We start from the raw sequence: 17,467 nt of genomic DNA, 5'->3' as shown, positions 1-17,467 counted from the left end.
ACTTTGAAAAGAATTATTACAAAGTAGAGCTGGGCGCAGTGGCTCACGCCTGCAATCCCAGCACTTTGGGAGGCCAAGGCGGGCAAATCACTTGAGGTCAGGAGTTTGAGACCAGCCTGGCCAACATGGTGAAACCCCAACTCCACAAAATACAAAAATTAGCCGGGTATGGTGGTGCATGCCTCTAATCCCAGCTACCCTAGAGGCTGAGGCAGGGGAATCCATTGAACCTGGGAGGCGGAGGTTGTGGTGAGCTGAGATCCCACCACTGCACTCCAGCCTGGGCAACAGAGTGAGACTCCATCTCAAAAAAAAAAAAAAGGAATGCCATTTAAATTTATAATATAGTTGTTTTTATACAATTGTTTATACATTCTTTTCTAAGAAACCAAATGTTTTCTATTTCAATTGAATAAGCTATATGGAAGGTACTATTCCAGGTAGAAAACTATTTTACAATTTAGTCCTCTAGACCCTAATTTAATATTTGACACATTTGTGAAAATTAAAAGTTTAAATTGTTTAAAAGTTTAAGAAGTTTAAATTTAAAGTTTAAAGTTAAATATTTGTAAACATACTAAGTGTGGAACCTGTATTTTTTTTTCCTAATCTGGGGAGAAAATGGGTATATTCAAAACATGTGGAGTTTAGGCTTGATTTCTTAATTGTCTGGGCAGATTTTAACACCTCGTCCAGGATTATGTAAGCACTTAGTGGTGCCTTTCAGCAATTTAAAAAGGAAATCCAGTATGTGAAGCTGGGTGTGGTGGCTCATGCCTATAATCCCAGCACTTTGAGAGGTCGAGGTGAGTGGATCACTTGAGGCCAGGAGTTTGAGATCAGCCTGGAGGACATAGTGAAACCCCATCTCTACTAAAAATACAAAATTTAGCTGGGCGTGGTGGTGCGCACCTATAGTCCCAGCTACTCAGAAGGCTGAGGCAGGAGAATTGCTTGAATCCTGGAGGCAGAGGTTGTAGTGAGCCACGATTGTGCCACTGCACGCCAGCCTGGGTGACAGAGCAAGACTCTGTCTCAAAAAAAAAAAAAAATTCCAGTACCTGAGAGATTTAGTACTTTTCCAGAAATCTCTCAAGACACACAATCTGATCAGAGGTGTATACTGTAGAAACTGTATAGCTGTGTTCTTTTCATAGACTCAATACTTTTTCGAGAAATATGGAACTCCTGCAGTCATGCTACAGAAAGACTACCCTATTGCCCACTCTCTGACACACAATTCATATGGGTTTTCATGTAAAAGAAAAAAAAGAGCCTAACACTCAGTCAACAGGAAAAAATTATTAAATTAGGCCAACTAGAGGTCATACAAAAGCACTTTTAAGGAGTGAAAACATTCTGAACTAAAGGTTAGTAGTAGTGATCCTTTTGTGTACTCTTCCTCACTGGGGGCTCAAGAGCAAAACAAATCACATTTACACAGATGCTCTGAGTTTCCCATGCACCAAATTGCCATTGGTACATTTGTCTTCTGGGGGCACCAGTTTCCTTTTAATGAGGTTTGCGTCTCAGAATCTTTTCCTTTCCTAGTTACGCAAAGCCAAGTTCCGTAATTCCATGATTTTCACTAAGAAGGAAGAAAGCAGACCCAAGAGCTTAAAACTTGTGTGAAAAAGAAAAGAAGACAAGAAAAATTTAATAAATGGAAGATGGAGCAGTTTGTATCCACAAGGGATATATACCTAAAACAAAACTCATGATTGAAATATTAGGATGGAAAGAAACGTACCAGGCTAATACCAACAAAAAGAAAACTACATAAATAAATAAAATAGAATTTAAGGGGAAAAGTATAAATAGGACAAGGAACACTACATAATAAAGGAATGAACCACCAAGAAGGTGTCATGAACTTATGTATATTTCACAATATACCCTCAAAATATATTAAGCAAAAACTTACAAAGTTATGAGAAGTTGGCCCACAATTACAGTATATATTTTTAACTGCTTCTGATGGATCAGGTTGACTAAAGATTAGTTAAGTATATGGAAAATTTGAACAATGACAGTAATAAGCTTGATGTAGTACAGAATAAATAGAAGCAATATATTTTTGTGTATACGTGGAACATTCACAAAATTTGACCATGTACTAGGTCACAAATTCTCAGAAAATTTCAAAGATTATACATGAAGAACACATTCTCTGGCCACATTTCTGTGTCATCAAATTAGAATTCTAAAATTAAAGCTGCAAAAAGGACAGCTTAAAAAGAGGCAAATATATGAAAACATAAAAATGCATTTCCCAGGAATTAAGGAAGAAATCATAATGGAAATTCCAAATTTGTAATAAATGTATATCAAAAGTGTAATTATAGGAAGAATTATATGTCAGACGTGTGGGTTACAAATAAAGGGAGATGTAAAGGCACTGTTAAAGCTTCATATGCATTAATGGAAAAAATGTCAAGAAAGAGTGACAAATTGAGCATTCAACTCAAGAAGTTAGAAAAAGTACAAAATAAACCTCAAGAAAATGGAAGTAATAATAATAGCACAACTTAATGAAATAAGAGAAACTATAAAATTTATCAGCAAAACTGAAAGTTGTTTCTTTGAAAAGAAAATGTTAGAAATCCAGAGCCTGTGCAAGGAAAATGAAAAGATACCAGCAAACAATATTAACAGTAAAAATTGACATAATTAGAGATATTTGAAATGATTAAGAGGATATTATGAACAATTTCTACAAATAAATTTTGAAGCCTAATGGGAATTCTTTAGAAAAATTTAATGACCAAAATAGACTCTCAAAAAAAAAAAAAATAGAAAACTAAATAGATGAACAACCATTAAAGAAATACCAGCCAGAATGACACTTTTTCAATGACATCAGGCCCAGAGGTTTTTCAGGCACATCTTATCAACACTTCAAAGAATAAATAATTTCTACCATAAATGAAAATTTTCAGAAGTTAGAAAAAGAGAAGCCCCCCAGTTCATTATGTAAGATTATAACTTAAAATCCCACTAAGGACAGAACAAGGAAAAACGTGTATATATATTCGTCTCACATATAAATAGAATGTTTTCTATTTATAGAAATGTTTTATAAACTCACAAATGAAGTAGTTATTTTTTTAAAAAAATAGAGACATATGGTTTATCCTAGGAATGTAAGTATGGTTCATCAGAAAGATGAATATAATGCCAGATGAACAACAGATTGGCTGGGCATATTGGCTTACGCCTGTAATCCCAGCACTTTGGGAGGCCAAGGCCGGAGGATTGCTTGAGCCCAGGAGTTCAAGACCAGCCTGGGCAAACACAGCAAGACCATGTCTGAAAAAAAAAAAAAAAAAAGATTAAAGATTTTTAAGATCTGTATGATCATCTCAGAAGTCAAGAAAATTCAATAAAATCTAATATTCAATACAAAAAGTAGAAAGGAATGTTCTCTGAGTTGATAAAAGGACTGATTTTAAAAACCCTATTGCAAATATCATACACAATTATGAAACTTTAAAAAGTATTCCCATTAAATCCAAAAAGAAGACATGGATGGACACTAACCATATTTCTGTTCAACACCGTACTGGAGGATCTAACCATTTCAATAAGAGAAAAAAACAAGGAATAAGAATTGTAAGTATTGGAAAGAAAAGAGTAAGCTATCCCCGTTTGAAGACAATATAATTGTCTGCAGAGAAAGATCCAAGAGAACCAAGAAACTGTTAGAACTAATGAAACTTCAGCAACATTGCAAGAGAAACATCAATAGTGTTCTTGTAAACTAGTAATCAATTACATGTTATTCAGAATAGCAGTGAAAGCTCTCCAATACCTAGGCGTAGTCTTCATAGAGAAACGTTACAAAAATGGAGCAGCATTACTACATTTATAGATACAGACCCAGTGCCCCTTCTCCCCAGATTTATTGATTCAGCGTATTTTGAATCAGTATCCAAATGGATTTTTAAATTTAAGTTATACCCAAAGGAATATGAATTGTTTTATTATAAAGACCAAATGGGTTTTTTCATGGGAACTCAAAAAGTTAGTATTAATGTTTCTATGGAAAAGCAGAGAGCCAAGAGTAAGAAAAATATGAAGAAAGCAGGAACACTTGCCCTGTCAGATATTAAGACCTATATAGCAATAGTAGTTAGGACAGGTAATTATTAGTACCAGTATACAGAAGAAGAAAACTAAAACAGTAGAAAGTCCGAATTGTAGAAAAGGTTAATATACAAAAAAGATTCCATTATAAACTAGCGAGGAAAGGATGAATTATTTGTGGTTTTTTTTTTTTTTTTTTTTTTGAGACAGTTTAGCTCTTGTTGCCCAAGTGAGTGCAATGGCGCGATCTCAGCTCATTGCAACCTCCACCTCCTGGGTTTAAGCGATTCTCTTGCCTCAGCCTCCCGAGTAACTGGGATTACAGGCATGTGCCACCACGCCTGGGTAATTTTATATTTTTAGTAGAGATGAGGTTTCTCCATGTTGGCCAGGCTGGTCTCAAACTCCCAACCTCAGGTGATCTGCCCAGCTCAGCCTCCCAAAGTGCTGGGGTTACAGGCATGAGCCACCAGGCCCAGCCTATTCTTAATAAATGTTGCTTGGACAGTTCGTTATCCATATGGAAAAATTAAAATCAGTCTGTACCGCAGTACAGTCAATTCCAGGTTAATTGACAGTATGAATGAGAAAAGCAAGACTTTTAAAGATTTAGAAGAAAATGTGAAATATGTAAATTTGGAGTAGGGAGAGATTTCTTGAGCTACAAAAAGCACAAATTGTGAGGGAAAAATATCAATTTAATATTTAAGATTTAATATTAAGATGTAAAAGTCTTGAATAGTAAAAGATACCATAAGCAAAGTAAAAAGACAAGGCACAGACTAGGAGATTATTTGCCACCTATATAACCAGGAAAGATTAGTATTCAGAATATTCCATTGATAAAAGACAACCAGATGGAAAACTGAAAAGATGATAAGAACAAGTAATTTAAAGCTGTAGAAAACTGAATAGTGAATGAGCTTACAAAAGTTGCTAAGCCTCTCTAGTGCAAATAAAATGATGAGATAACCATTTCACACTTAGCAACCTGGCCAAAATTGAAAAGCCTAACAATCATAGTGTTGGCAGAGATGTGGGAAAATGAGAACTTTTATACACTGTTGAAATATAAATTGAATCAACCACTTTGCAGAATACTTTTGTAAAAACTAGTGAAGTTAAAATTTGTTCCTAAATATGGCCCCCTACATAGGACTCACGTACACAAGGAAATCTCTAAGAAGATTCACTGTACCATTGTTTGTAAATGATGTATTTGTAAATGAAAGTTTAGAAACAGTGTCAGTGTTCACAAGCAGAAGACTGGGTGGTAAGATAATTTTATGTGAGAGTTCTATAAAGCACTGAAAATGGATTAATTATAGCAGGGGTTGGCAAATCTGGCCTATCATCTGTTTTTGTAGATAATTTTTATTGGGCCAGTTGCCGTGACTGTAATCCTAGCACTTTGGGAGGCCAAGGCAGGAGGATTGCTTGAAACCAGGAGTTTGAGACCAGCCTGAGCAACAAAGTGATACCCCCATCTCTACAAAAAAAATTACAATGAGCTGACCGTGGTGGCATATGCCTGTAGTCCTAGCTACAGGGGAGGCTGAGGCAGGAGAATCGCTTGAGCCCAGGAGGTCAAGGCTGCAGTGAGCCATATTCGTGCTCCTGCATTCCAACCTGGGTAACAGAGTCAGACCCTATCTCAGAAAACAATAAAAAAGAATAATAATTTTTATTGGAACATAGCCACCCTCATTCATTTAGATTGTCTCTGACTGCTTTTGCTCTGTAACAGCAGAGATAAATAGTTGTGACAGATATATATAGTCCATAAAACCTAAAATAGTTTCTGGCTAGTCCTTAAAAGATTTGCCAATCCCTGAACTAGAGCAACATGTATAAAGATGGGTAAATTTCAAACATAGTGTTGTATGAAAACAGCAAATTGCACAATAGCACATATTGAGCACATATAGAGTTTGAAACAATGCAAAGTACATCCATATATTATTTATAGATGTTTATATATGTAGTAATATGAAACGTGTATAAAAATCCTAACCGTGAAATACATGGTAGTGGTTACCATAGTAGAGGGAGGGAGGGAAATAGGAGTAGGAAGGTTATAGAGGGAGCTTCAACAGTGTCTGTGATACTCTGTTTCTTTAACACATGTGTAACAAGTAAAAATGTTAGGATTTTATATGGAACTGGGTAGTGGGTACATGAACATTGTATTATTTAACTATACCTTTTTGAACATTTAAAATATTTCATAATTTAAAAATTGGATAATTTGATCTCACCTGATGTGTTATGACAATTGGTAAGATTTTAATGAGAATGTTCTGAATATTTTGTTTTCTAGCGCACATTTTTTAAGTATTTTGTGTTAAATTGATAGAAATGGAAGATTTCATACACTTTAATTTTACCCAGGAATATTATTTATATGTAAAACTGGTTGACAGAAAGGCATGTAAGGATGACTAAAATGAAAAGCATGAGACTTTTTAGGTTTAGAATACTGGGAAAACTGAGGCCTGAGCTAAGATGTGCCATAAAAACTAAGGACAGTAGCCTTGTCCAGTGATGTATGCCTGTAGTTCCAGCTGTTTAGGAGACCAGGGTGGGAGGATCACTTGGGCCCAGGAGTTCAAGTTCAGCCTGGGCAACATAGCAAGACCCTTCTGTACTAAATACATCCATCTATACATACAGCTAAGGATAATAAAAGCCCTTTGCTCAAGATAGACATTTACAAAGAAACATTTGGGCCAGGCATGATGGCCTACACCCGTGATCCCAGCACTTTGTAAAGCTGAGGCTGAAGGATTGCTTGAAGCCAGAAGTTCAAAACAGCCTGGGCAACAAAGTGTGACTCTGTCTCTACAAAAAATTTAAAAGAAAAAAATTAGCTGGGCATTGTGGCATACGCCTGTTGTCCTAGCTACTCAGGAGGCTGAGGCGAGAGAATTGCTTGAGCCCCCGAGTTCAAGGCTGCAGTGAGCTGTGATGGTGCCATTGCACTCCAGCCTGAGAAACAGAGTGAGACCCTGTTTCTAAAAATAATAATAATGAAATGTTTGACCCATGACATAGTGTAAATGGTATAATTTTTTAAATAACCAAAGAAAAATGGAACTAGATAGTATCTATTATGAAAGGGCACAATTGAGTGCATTAGTTTCACTGTCAGTTCTGTCACTAACTAGCTATGTGACCTTGCCTAGGTAGTTTTAACTTTTCTGGACCTAGTTTCCTTAAGTATAATGTGAAGCAGTTAGCTTGAATCTCATTAGACCTTTCCACCCCCGATTCAGTGGTTTGTTGACTCCTATTTTCAATCCATTGTTTCTATCAAGAAAAATCTTTCAACATAAAAAAATAAAATGAACAGCTAGTAAGCATCACCTAGCCACTTTGGTTCGTCTCTTTAAGCCAGGGGTTCATATCTCTACTCCAGATGTATTGAACTCTGTACTTTGGTCCTTCAAATACACCAGTCTCTTATTTGGGTCCCCTCTTTTCTCCCCCATCCCCCAACCCCCACTCTCCATCTTTAGGTTTGTTCCTTATTGAGAGTTTAGATGCTGCTTTCTCCAGGAAGCCTTCCTAGAGTTGCTTGGTCAAATGGGTGGGTGTTGTAGCCTCTCATTGAATTAGTCAACACTGAAGAACAGCTTTTGTGGAGAAAATTGATGTTTTACTTTGTGAAATCCGATCAAGTGTCAGTTGAACATTCAAGTAGAGATGTGTAATAGGTTGTTGAGTATACAAATCTGGAGATTAGGAACAAGATCTAGGTTGAGAGTATAGTTGTAGGAGTTATCAGTTTATAAATGGTAATTCAAACTGTAGAGTATATGAAATGAGCTAGAGGGGAGAGTGTAGATTGAGAAGAGAAGAAAATATTGAATCAAATCCTGAAGAAAACCCATGTTTAAGGGAGAATGAAGGGATAAGAGGAGAAGACTGAAGAGTAACCCGTGAGTTTAGAGAAAAACTAGAAAAGCAGGGTACTCATGGAAGCCAAGCGTATCAAGTAGGATGAGGACAATAAAGAGTGTTCACAGGATTTAACAACAAATAAGTCATTGGTGATTGGTGCTCTGTTGCCCAGGCTGGAGTGCAGTGGCATGGTCTCGGCTCACTGCAACCTCCGCCTCTCAGGTTTAAGCTATTCTCCTGCCTCAGCCTCCGGAGTAGCTGGAATTACAGGGTGTGTACCACCACGCCCAACTTTTTTTTTTTTTTTTAAATAGAGATGGGTTTCACCATGTTGGCCAGGCTGGTCTCGAACTTCTGACCTCATGATCCGTCCGCCTCAGCCTCCCAAAGTGCTGGGGTTACAGGCATGAGCCCCCACGCCCAACCGACAAAAACACTTTCAATGGATTAGTGGATGAGGCGGTCAGATGATAGCAGGTTGAGGGGCTGATTGGCAACAGTGCCTGTAGTCAGTTATTTTAAGAAGCTTTGCTATTAAAGGGTGAGGTGAGAATGTGGGAGATCTTTGAGGGAGGTTATATAATGCTTATGGAAAGGAGCTTGGAAAGAAGCAGGGCAGTTAGTTGATGGAACTCAGTTATTAGGGATATTGGGATTCCAGATGGAAGGTAATCCAGATAGAATACCTTTAGTCATGAAGGAGTTGTGACAGAAGGAAATGAGGTAAACAAAGGTGTGGGTGCAGCTGACTTGTCATTTTGGGGCCAAGAAATGAAATGCTTTCCAATTTAATGAATTTTTCTCCTCATTGAAGGCAAAAGTAGTTATCTACTGAAAGTCAAGAGGGGTGGTAAAGTAGTATTTTTGCTAAGTGGAAAGGGTTTGAAATCATTACTGTGAAGAATAGGAGAGAGAATGACCTTGAAGAATAAAGAGAGACTGCTGACTAAAAACAGATGTTTAAGGTGGAGACCACATACCAGTGGTGCATAGCTGTGTAATTTGGTATACTCACTCAGGCACCTCACTTTCAGCCGAGATTGGAAGCCTGAGAGTTGGTATAGAGAAGGTGACAGTTGGTTTATTCAAGGTTGCTGTTTGCTCACTAGATGTGACAGAAAAAATATGGGACAAGTGTGTTGAGGAAGTTGGCAAGAAAATGGCCAAAGAGATTAACCATGAAGTCTAGACCAGGAGTTGGCAGATTATAGCCTACAGGCCAAATCTGGCCCACCACCCGTGTTGGTTGTTTTTGGTGGTTTTGGGTTTTTTTTTTCTCTCTCTTACATTTTAGATGTTTAAATACCTACATAATATCCATACTATGCCTCTTAGCCCACATAACCTATTAATAAAAATACTTACTATTTCACACTTCAGGAAAAGGTTTGCTGACCCCTTATCTAGACTAAAATAGGATTGGACTAACAGGTAGAGAATAGACGGGTCAAGGGCCTTAAAGTCTCAGTAAGATCCAAATATTAGGTATATTGGAAGCACCTGAGGGAAGGATAGAGGTGGTGAGATAGGATTGTGAGTTAAAGACTTCAGATCTGGGGAAGCTGTGAGTGACCCCACGTCTAGCTGTGGCCACAGTAGTGGGTAGCTGGAGCAGAGGTGGGCCTGTCCGTGGAGTTGATGGCAAGGAACTAACAGCCTGAGTGGAGAGTCAAGTTGCCCAGGGGCTGGAGGAAGGGAAGGCTGATGGCCAGCCATTCACATTTCCAATTTGGGATAGAAGAGTTAATATAAATAACAGTAAAATACATTCAGTCCTTAAAAGTGAGGGAAACCTGACCGGAAGGCTGATCATTAATTTTTTTTTTTTTTTTTAAGACCTGAAGCCACGGTGTGGAAGGGGTTGCTAGTGAATAAGGAGGCTTGTGTGTGTTAGGTGGCCTTAGTAAATGGTACCAAACCATGTAAAGCACAGCCACCAGAACTTGGGACATTGAACCAAAACCAATCTCTGACGCTTCCAGCTGCCTTACTGGTGATTCATTTAGGAGAACGTGGCTTTCCTTTGTTACTGTAGTTTTTGAAAGCAGTACTAGCATGAGCTTGTGGTTACAGACTTCACCTTTCCTTCAGTGCTCCATGCACATAATCGGAATGACTTTCCTTTGTCACCCGCAAGTTATTCTTACAGCTGGATGGCAGGGTTGTTGAAGAAGAACTTCCTCATAAATCACCTTCAAGTCCTTTCTAATCCAGATTCTGTGATAATACAAGTATGATGCACTTTCCACTAAAAGCTAAAAAACAAAGCCCATCTAATCGGAGATGATTTTCACCTCTAATTTCTTAAGTAATACCTCTGTTGCAGGCACTTACAGGGCTGCAAAAATGAGTGGTACCCGTTGATACTGTGCTGTTATCCATATCTTCTTTAGCCAGTATTTCTTCATGTGTGGGAAAGTAGTAACCTCAGTTTTACTTTTTACTTTTTTTTTTTTTTTAATTTAGAGTCTTGCTATGTTGCTCAGGCTGATCTCGAACTCCTGGGTTAAGTGATCCTCCTTCTCAGCTTCCTGAGTAGCTGGGACTATAGGCTTGTGCCACCATGCCCAGTTTACTTGTTTATATTTCTGCCTTGTATTATCCTCATGTCAGGACCACAGATAGAGCATTGTTATCCACCAACATGAATGTGTCATGGCATCAAACAGTCAAGAAGTCTAAGTGAAACCTTGACTGGACCGCCTGTGGGCTTGTGCGGTAATGCCTCACATGCAGTGAACTCTCAACAAATGTTTTTTAAATTGAATTGGAGTCTTCCATTTCTATAGTAGCACATTTTGTACCTTTAGGCAAAACTTGATTTTAATGTGTTGTTTTCGTATGTGTTTGCTTGTTTCTTGAGTAGCTGATGGATTTACAACTGAGTGACAGTAACTTTCGTCGACACATCCTGTTGCAGTATCTCATTTTATTCCAATATCTCAAGGGGCAGGTCAAATTCAAAAGGTAAGATAATATGGGTAGTAAATAATTTGTAAACAGTAGCCAAGGAAAAAAAAGGACTTGCTTATGATTTTTCTTTTGTATTGTGTCCATTTCATGTTAAGGTTGTATCCCCAAAACACATGTATTGCAGCTGATATATTGAAGGCTTTTAGATATTAGGATTAAGGAAAAGATGTTAAATATATCTGTCAGTGTGAGTTTTTCCTACCCCAACTCCAGGGCTTACCAGGAGTTGTCGTCTTTATTGGCAGGTGGAGGTCTCTGCTCCAAACTTCCCTTCTCATCTCATCATCATTCCCTTCTCACCTCCCTCAGACCTCCTCCAAAGCGGATTTGTAGACTAAGCCAGTAATACGTATCTCACAAGGTGTGGAGCTGTGTAGGACATTCAAGCTAAAAGATGCAAAGAAAATATTTAAGCAAAAAGGAGTTCATTTCTTTGGGGTTTCACAAAACCTTATTAGGTTCTCTACTGTCTATCTGAATCCCTCCATCCATTTCCTCCTGTCCTGTCCATAACTGAAGGTGGAAGCCCACTGCTACTTAACGGTATTTGTGTTAAGGACACTGAGCAATGCAGTATTGGTTGTATAATGACTTTACTACCTGCTGGGTTTGAATCCCAAGCTTGTCATTTGCTGGCTGCATTGCAGCTCTTTCAGACTTGTCATTTTAAGGTAGTAGCACGTGATAAACACCAAAAAAATGTAATTTCTTATCCTTCTATTTTCGAGGTTTGGTATAGCATTGTAGGAAGATCAGGGACTTTGGAGTGAGACGTAGGTTTGAATTAAAGCTTTATGGCCTTGGGCAAATCATTGAGCCACTGTAGTCTGTGTTTAATATGTACATGTACTTGTTCCAAAAATTCAGTAAATAATGTATGTAAAGTGTTCAGATCCTAGCCATCAATATTTATTGGATGTCTTTAAATCACCTAGTGCATTATGAGAGTTCAGTTAGTGGCGGCTATTAACAATTTGGGTTTGCCTGTTGCCTTTTCTAGAGTTTGGGTGTTTTTATTCGTTGTATTTTGAATGAACCTTAAAGGAATGCAGCATGGCATACTGAATGTGCATCATGTATACAAATATCTTAATATCAAATCAGAGGTTTTTGTTTCACACTCAAGCTTATTTTAGGAAACATTTATTGCTCTGTTCATAGTGAATCCGATTGATTAATTGAATGTTTTATTCCCTGCATATGTTTTTATGTCTTTAGTACCAACCCTCTTAAGGAAGAAGTACAATAATTTTCTCTTATAATCCTCTCATTTGTGACTGTTCTTATCTTGGTAATTTTTGACACTATCCACAGTATAGTTACATGTTACATGCCTTGTGTTTTTTAAAGCTTAAAATTGGATATGCATTGCTGTAACTCAAGCATGCTTTCATTGCTTTGTTCCCTAGTTCAAACTATGTTTTAACTGATGAACAATCACTTTGGATTGAAGATACTACAAAATCAGTTTATCAAGTAAGTTCAACACGCAACAAACCCATGATTGAAAAAATGGAAATTTAGGATTTTCTTTGTTTCAGCCCCAAATAGGAAAATAAGGATAAAGTTAAGCTCAGGTACAAGACCACAAACACTCCTTGGTTCTCTGCCTGCAAACCACTCCTATGATGCAGAAAGTTGTTGAAAGCTTAGTATATTCTTTCTAATCACAGCTACTATCTGAAAACCCCCCCGATGGAGAAAGATTTTCAAAGATGGTAGAGGTATGTGTTTTTTATGTTTATATCCTCTTCTTAGCACGAAACAGAATTTCAGAGGATTCCATTAACCAAAATGTAATCTCTCTGTTTTTCCCAGCATATATTAAACACTGAAGAAAACTGGAACTCATGGAAAAATGAAGGTTGCCCAAGTTTTGTGAAAGAAAGGTAAATACATACTCATCACAAGAACGATGAGAAAAGCTTTTGAAAATATGCTCCAATACAACTATAGCATGTAAAGATACATGTATATATTTCATATAAAAAATGTAAGATGAACTCTGTTAAGAGTACAACCACTTTGATTTACCTCTGTATTTTTTTTACCTCATAAATTTATTGTCATTAAATTCCTGGAACAAACATCTATATTATTGAGAAGAATACTGTATATCTACTCCATGTAATTTGCCCTATAATGTGGCATTTTTGTCTTATATCTGATAATTGTTCTATCATAATATGAAGTTTTCGTCTTTTTTTTTTTTTTTTTTTGAGGTGGAGTCTTGCTCTGTCGCCCGGACTGGAGTGCAGTGGCCAGATCTCAGCTCACTGCAAGCTCCGCCTCCCGGGTTTACGCCATTCTCCTGCCTCAGCCTCCCGAGTAGCTGGGACTACAGGCGCTCGCCACCTCGCCCGGCTAGTTTTTTGTATTTTTAGTAGAGACGGGGTTTCACCGTGTAGACCAGGATGGTCTCGATCTCCTGACCTCGTGATCCACCCGTCTCGGCCTCCCAAAGTGCTGGGATTACAGGCTTGAGCCACCGCGCCCGGCCTTTTTTTTTTTTTTTGAGATGGAGTCTCACTCTGTCACTCAGGCTGGAATCCAGTGGCGCGATCTCAGCTTACTGCAGCCTCTGCCTCTTGGGTTCAAGCGATTCTCATGTGTCAGCCTCCCGAGTTGCTGGGATTACAGGCACCTACCACCATGTCTGGCTAATTTTTGTATTTTTGTAGAGACAGGGTTTCACCATGTTGGCCAGGCTGGTCTCGAACTCCTCCTCAGCCCGTCAAAGTGCTGGGATTACAGGCATGAACCACCATGCCCAGCCAGTTTTCATCTTTTTTAAGAGGAAAACAATAACTAAATTTTATTTTACATTAAACATTCTTCTATTTCTGCTATCCATTTGTAATTCAAAAAATAGTGTATGTTTTTTTCACCACAGAACATCAGATACCAAACCTACGAGAATAATTCGGAAGAGAACAGCACCCGAGGACTTCCTAGGCAAAGGACCCAGCAAAAAAATTCTGATGGGAAAGTAGGTGAACTTGTCTTCATGTGGAATGTTCTTATTTTTATATTTTGAAGATGTTACTATAAGAACTCTCCATCCAAAATATAATATGAATTTGTGTTTGGTACACACATAGATAGCCAAAGCAAACCGCACTCTCTATACTGCCCATTGTGTAGGTTCATGCACCAGATAAAACCTTCATTTTGTCTCCAGTTTCCAAAATCTGTGTCTCTCGGCTGTGCCGTTTTTTCCGTTTCAGACAGTAGGATTGTTTAGATTGATGAAGCTCGCTTCTAATTGTTGCAAGGTACCATAATCCTTGAGTTCTCTTACCTTCCAGTTAATCACTGCTTTAGATTGTGCTTGAATATTTTTAGAAAAAACTAAAGATTATGTAATTATCATTAGTCATAATTATAATTAATGATTATATGTTCATATAGAGAATAATTTTAGGTATTTTAAATACCAAAAATTATTGAGAAAAGTAAAACTCATACTATCAACATCCCCAAATCTATTCAGTTTCAAGGCACATAAGGATAGTGTCCATAAAAAACGTATTTATTTCTGTGTCTATTTTGTAGTGAGGAGTTAACAAGGCTTTGGAATCTTTGTCCTGATAACATGGAAGCCTGTAAATCAGAGACAAGGCAAGTTGAACATTTTTCAAATGAAGTGTTGCTTTTATCAAGTGTTGAGTAGAATGGAGCCTTTTCTCAGCTGTGATCAGAGCTCAAACAAAATTTAAAAGTTTATTGTGGTTGACTTTTGGCACAGCAGAGTATAACTTCCCACCATACAACTCCTTGAAGTGCTGATAAAATAATTTTAGAAATCACAAAAACATAAAGATTCACAAAAGGAATCAAAACTACAAACAGAAGAGTAAGCCTATGAACAGAATATGGTTCAAGGGCAGCAGTACTAATGATTCCCAGCTTTGAGAACCAGGGAACTTGGGTTTTGTTTTTTGTTTTTTGTTTTTTTTGAGACGGAGTCTCACTCTGTCGCCCAGGCTGGAGTGCAGTGGCGTGATCTCGGCTCACTTCAAGCTCCACCTCCTGGGTTCACGCCACTCTCCTGCCTCAGCCTCCCAAGTAGCTGGGACTACAGGCTCCTGCCACCACGCCCAGGTAATTTTTTGTATTTTTAGTAGAGATGGGGTTTCACCGTGTTATCCAGGATGGTCTCGATCTCCTGACCTTGTGATCTGCCTGCCTCAGCCTCCCAGAGTGCTTGGATTACAGGCGTGAGCCACCGCACCCAGCCGAACTTGGGTTTTAATAGGCACAAAAGGACAGAAAGGCCTTAGGCCTGCATGAATTTGTGAGCGAGTTTCCCCTGAACAAAGCTGAAATTGTTGAAGCACTACACATCTGTAAAAGAAGGGCAGGGTGGGGATATGCTCCCTGGCACAGGAAGCAAGCTTATCGGTTTTTACCAACACGTAGGTTACAGGAAAAAGTATTCCCTGAGAAATTGTCCCGTAAGTCTGCTCTCTTGCAGTCTTACAGTTTAAATTTTTCCTACCAGCAATGTAAAGGAACCCTCAAGCTAAGACAGTGAACTAGAAAGTCCCATGCTGGCAATAAAAATCTTTCTGAAGGTCACCCCTTCAACCCAAACTAAACAAGATTCCCACACATAAAAATCTAAAGATTATATTCACAAGGTTGTTAAAAAAAATAAAACCCAAAGATAAGTTCACCATCCAAACTTACAAAACTTTCAGGGAAATAGTCCACCATGAGCAAGATTGGCAAACAGAACAAGCAACAGAAGTTGGCCACTTTAGATAATAAAACCATAAAATAAAGGCTGTAAAATAAGTATATTTCCGAAAATTAAGACAAAATAAGGATTTGAAAACACAGGAATATGACACTATCAAAAAGGACTAGGCAGACTTGAAAAACAAGTAATACTTCTAGAAACGAGAAAATATAGTCACTGAACTTGCAAAATGGCCAGGTTTAATAGCAGTCTAGACATAGGTAAAGAAAGAATTAATGGGTTAATTAATGATTGAGAAATCACCCAGAAAGCAATACAGAAGGAGCAGAGTTAGAAACGATGACTTAATGATAGTTGAGGAGGTCCAGCAAACATCTAATGGCAGAAAGAAATAATAGCGAATGGGAAAGAGGCAATAATTGAGTTAATTATTAAGAATAGGCATTAATTCATAGGTTCAAGAAGAATAATACTTAAGGAGGATAAACCAAACAAATCCATATCTCTGTACATGATAATAAAGCCACCAGAGAGAAAACACAACCTACAGAGGAGCGCAGGTAAACTAACAGTTGGCTTCAAGAATAACCAAAGAAATCAGAAGACAGTGGGATGCGTGTTTGAAAATGTCTTTCACATTCTGTTATTTCTTCTGCCATTAGATGTTTGCTGGACCTCCTCAACTATTATTAACTCATTGTTTCCAACTCTTGCTCCTTCTGTATTGCTTTCTGGGTGATTTCTTAATCATTAATCCATTAATTCTTGCTTTTCCTGTGTCTAGTCTGCTATTAAACCTGCCCATTTTGTAAATTCAATGAGTATATTTTCTCATTTCTAGAAGTATTACTTGCTTTTTCAACATTTCAACTCAGAAATTCTGTAACAAGTTAAACAGTTGTGGTTAATTGAGTGATTGACTAAAACTATGAGAAATTATCAACAGTCCCTAGTGAAAAAGCTGTCTTAAGGAAACTGAACCCAGAAAGAAGTAAACTGCAGAAAGGATTACTGTGTAGACACTTTGGTAAACATGAAGAAATCTGAATAAATCTCATCAAGAATTCATTGTATAAAATAGTAATTAATTATTATTTAGGGTTATTTTAAAAGGTAAACTTGCTAAAAGTGACATGTAAGACAAGAAGGGGTAGTCAGAATTAAAGAATGTTACGGTTAAGTCAAACATGCTTGTAAAGTATGTGAAAGAAATGGAATATGTAATTTTTAAATAAATTGAGGGGTAAAAAGTAAATACAGAAAATTTAAGCAAGTAAATAGAAAGTAGGAGAGGAGAAAAAAAGCTCAGAAAACAGAAAGTACAAAACAGTATGGTTAAATTCAAATATAAATGGAAATGGACTTTCTGGCTCAAAGACAGAAATTGGTGTTGTATTTTAAAGATCCATTGGCCAGGCGCGGTGGCTCACACCTGTAATCCCAGCACTTTGGGAGGCCTAGGCAGGCAGATCACGAGGTCAGGAGATCGAGACCATCCTGGCTAACACGGTGAAACCCTGTCTCTACTAAAAATACAAAAAATTAGTTGGGCATGGTGGTGGGCGCCTGTAGTCCCAGCTACTTGGGAAGCTGAGGCAGAAGAATGGTGTGAACCCAGAAGGTGGAGCTTACAGTGAGCCGAGATTGCATCACTGCACTGAAGCCTGGGCAACAGAGTGAGACTCCATCTCAAAAAAAAAAAAAATCTATCTAATCCATCTATATGTTTATAAGAAATATACCTTAAAAATAAAGATATGGAAGGGTTGAAACTGAAAGAACTTTTAAAAGATGTAAATT

The 17,467-nt window shown here is 37.8% G+C and overlaps 1 protein-coding gene across 3 annotated transcripts in view; it reads left to right on the top strand.

Moving 5' to 3' along the window:
* THOC1 (THO complex 1) overlaps window positions 1–17,467 on the top strand; it is a 53,627-nt gene that overhangs the window by 29,668 nt on the left and 6,492 nt on the right. For 2 of the 3 annotated variants that reach the window (XM_033178176.1, XM_033178178.1), the window contains 6 exons: window positions 10,856–10,956; window positions 12,372–12,438; window positions 12,636–12,686; window positions 12,781–12,851; window positions 13,835–13,951; window positions 14,518–14,583. In XM_033178176.1, the coding sequence (XP_033034067.1) occupies window positions 10,856–10,956; window positions 12,372–12,438; window positions 12,636–12,686; window positions 12,781–12,851; window positions 13,835–13,951; window positions 14,518–14,583 (473 nt within the window). The remainder of the gene's footprint in view (window positions 1–10,855; window positions 10,957–12,371; window positions 12,439–12,635; window positions 12,687–12,780; window positions 12,852–13,834; window positions 13,952–14,517; window positions 14,584–17,467) is intronic. The other variant, XM_033178177.1, reaches the window with a different exon arrangement.

This window comes from Trachypithecus francoisi, unplaced genomic scaffold (assembly GCF_009764315.1).
Source record: "Trachypithecus francoisi isolate TF-2019V2 unplaced genomic scaffold, Tfra_2.0 Lachesis_group19, whole genome shotgun sequence".
In the NCBI taxonomy this organism is placed as follows: Eukaryota; Metazoa; Chordata; class Mammalia; order Primates; family Cercopithecidae; genus Trachypithecus; species Trachypithecus francoisi.
Note: the sequence above shows the minus strand (reverse complement) of the source record. Positions and strands in the feature narration are given on the sequence as shown.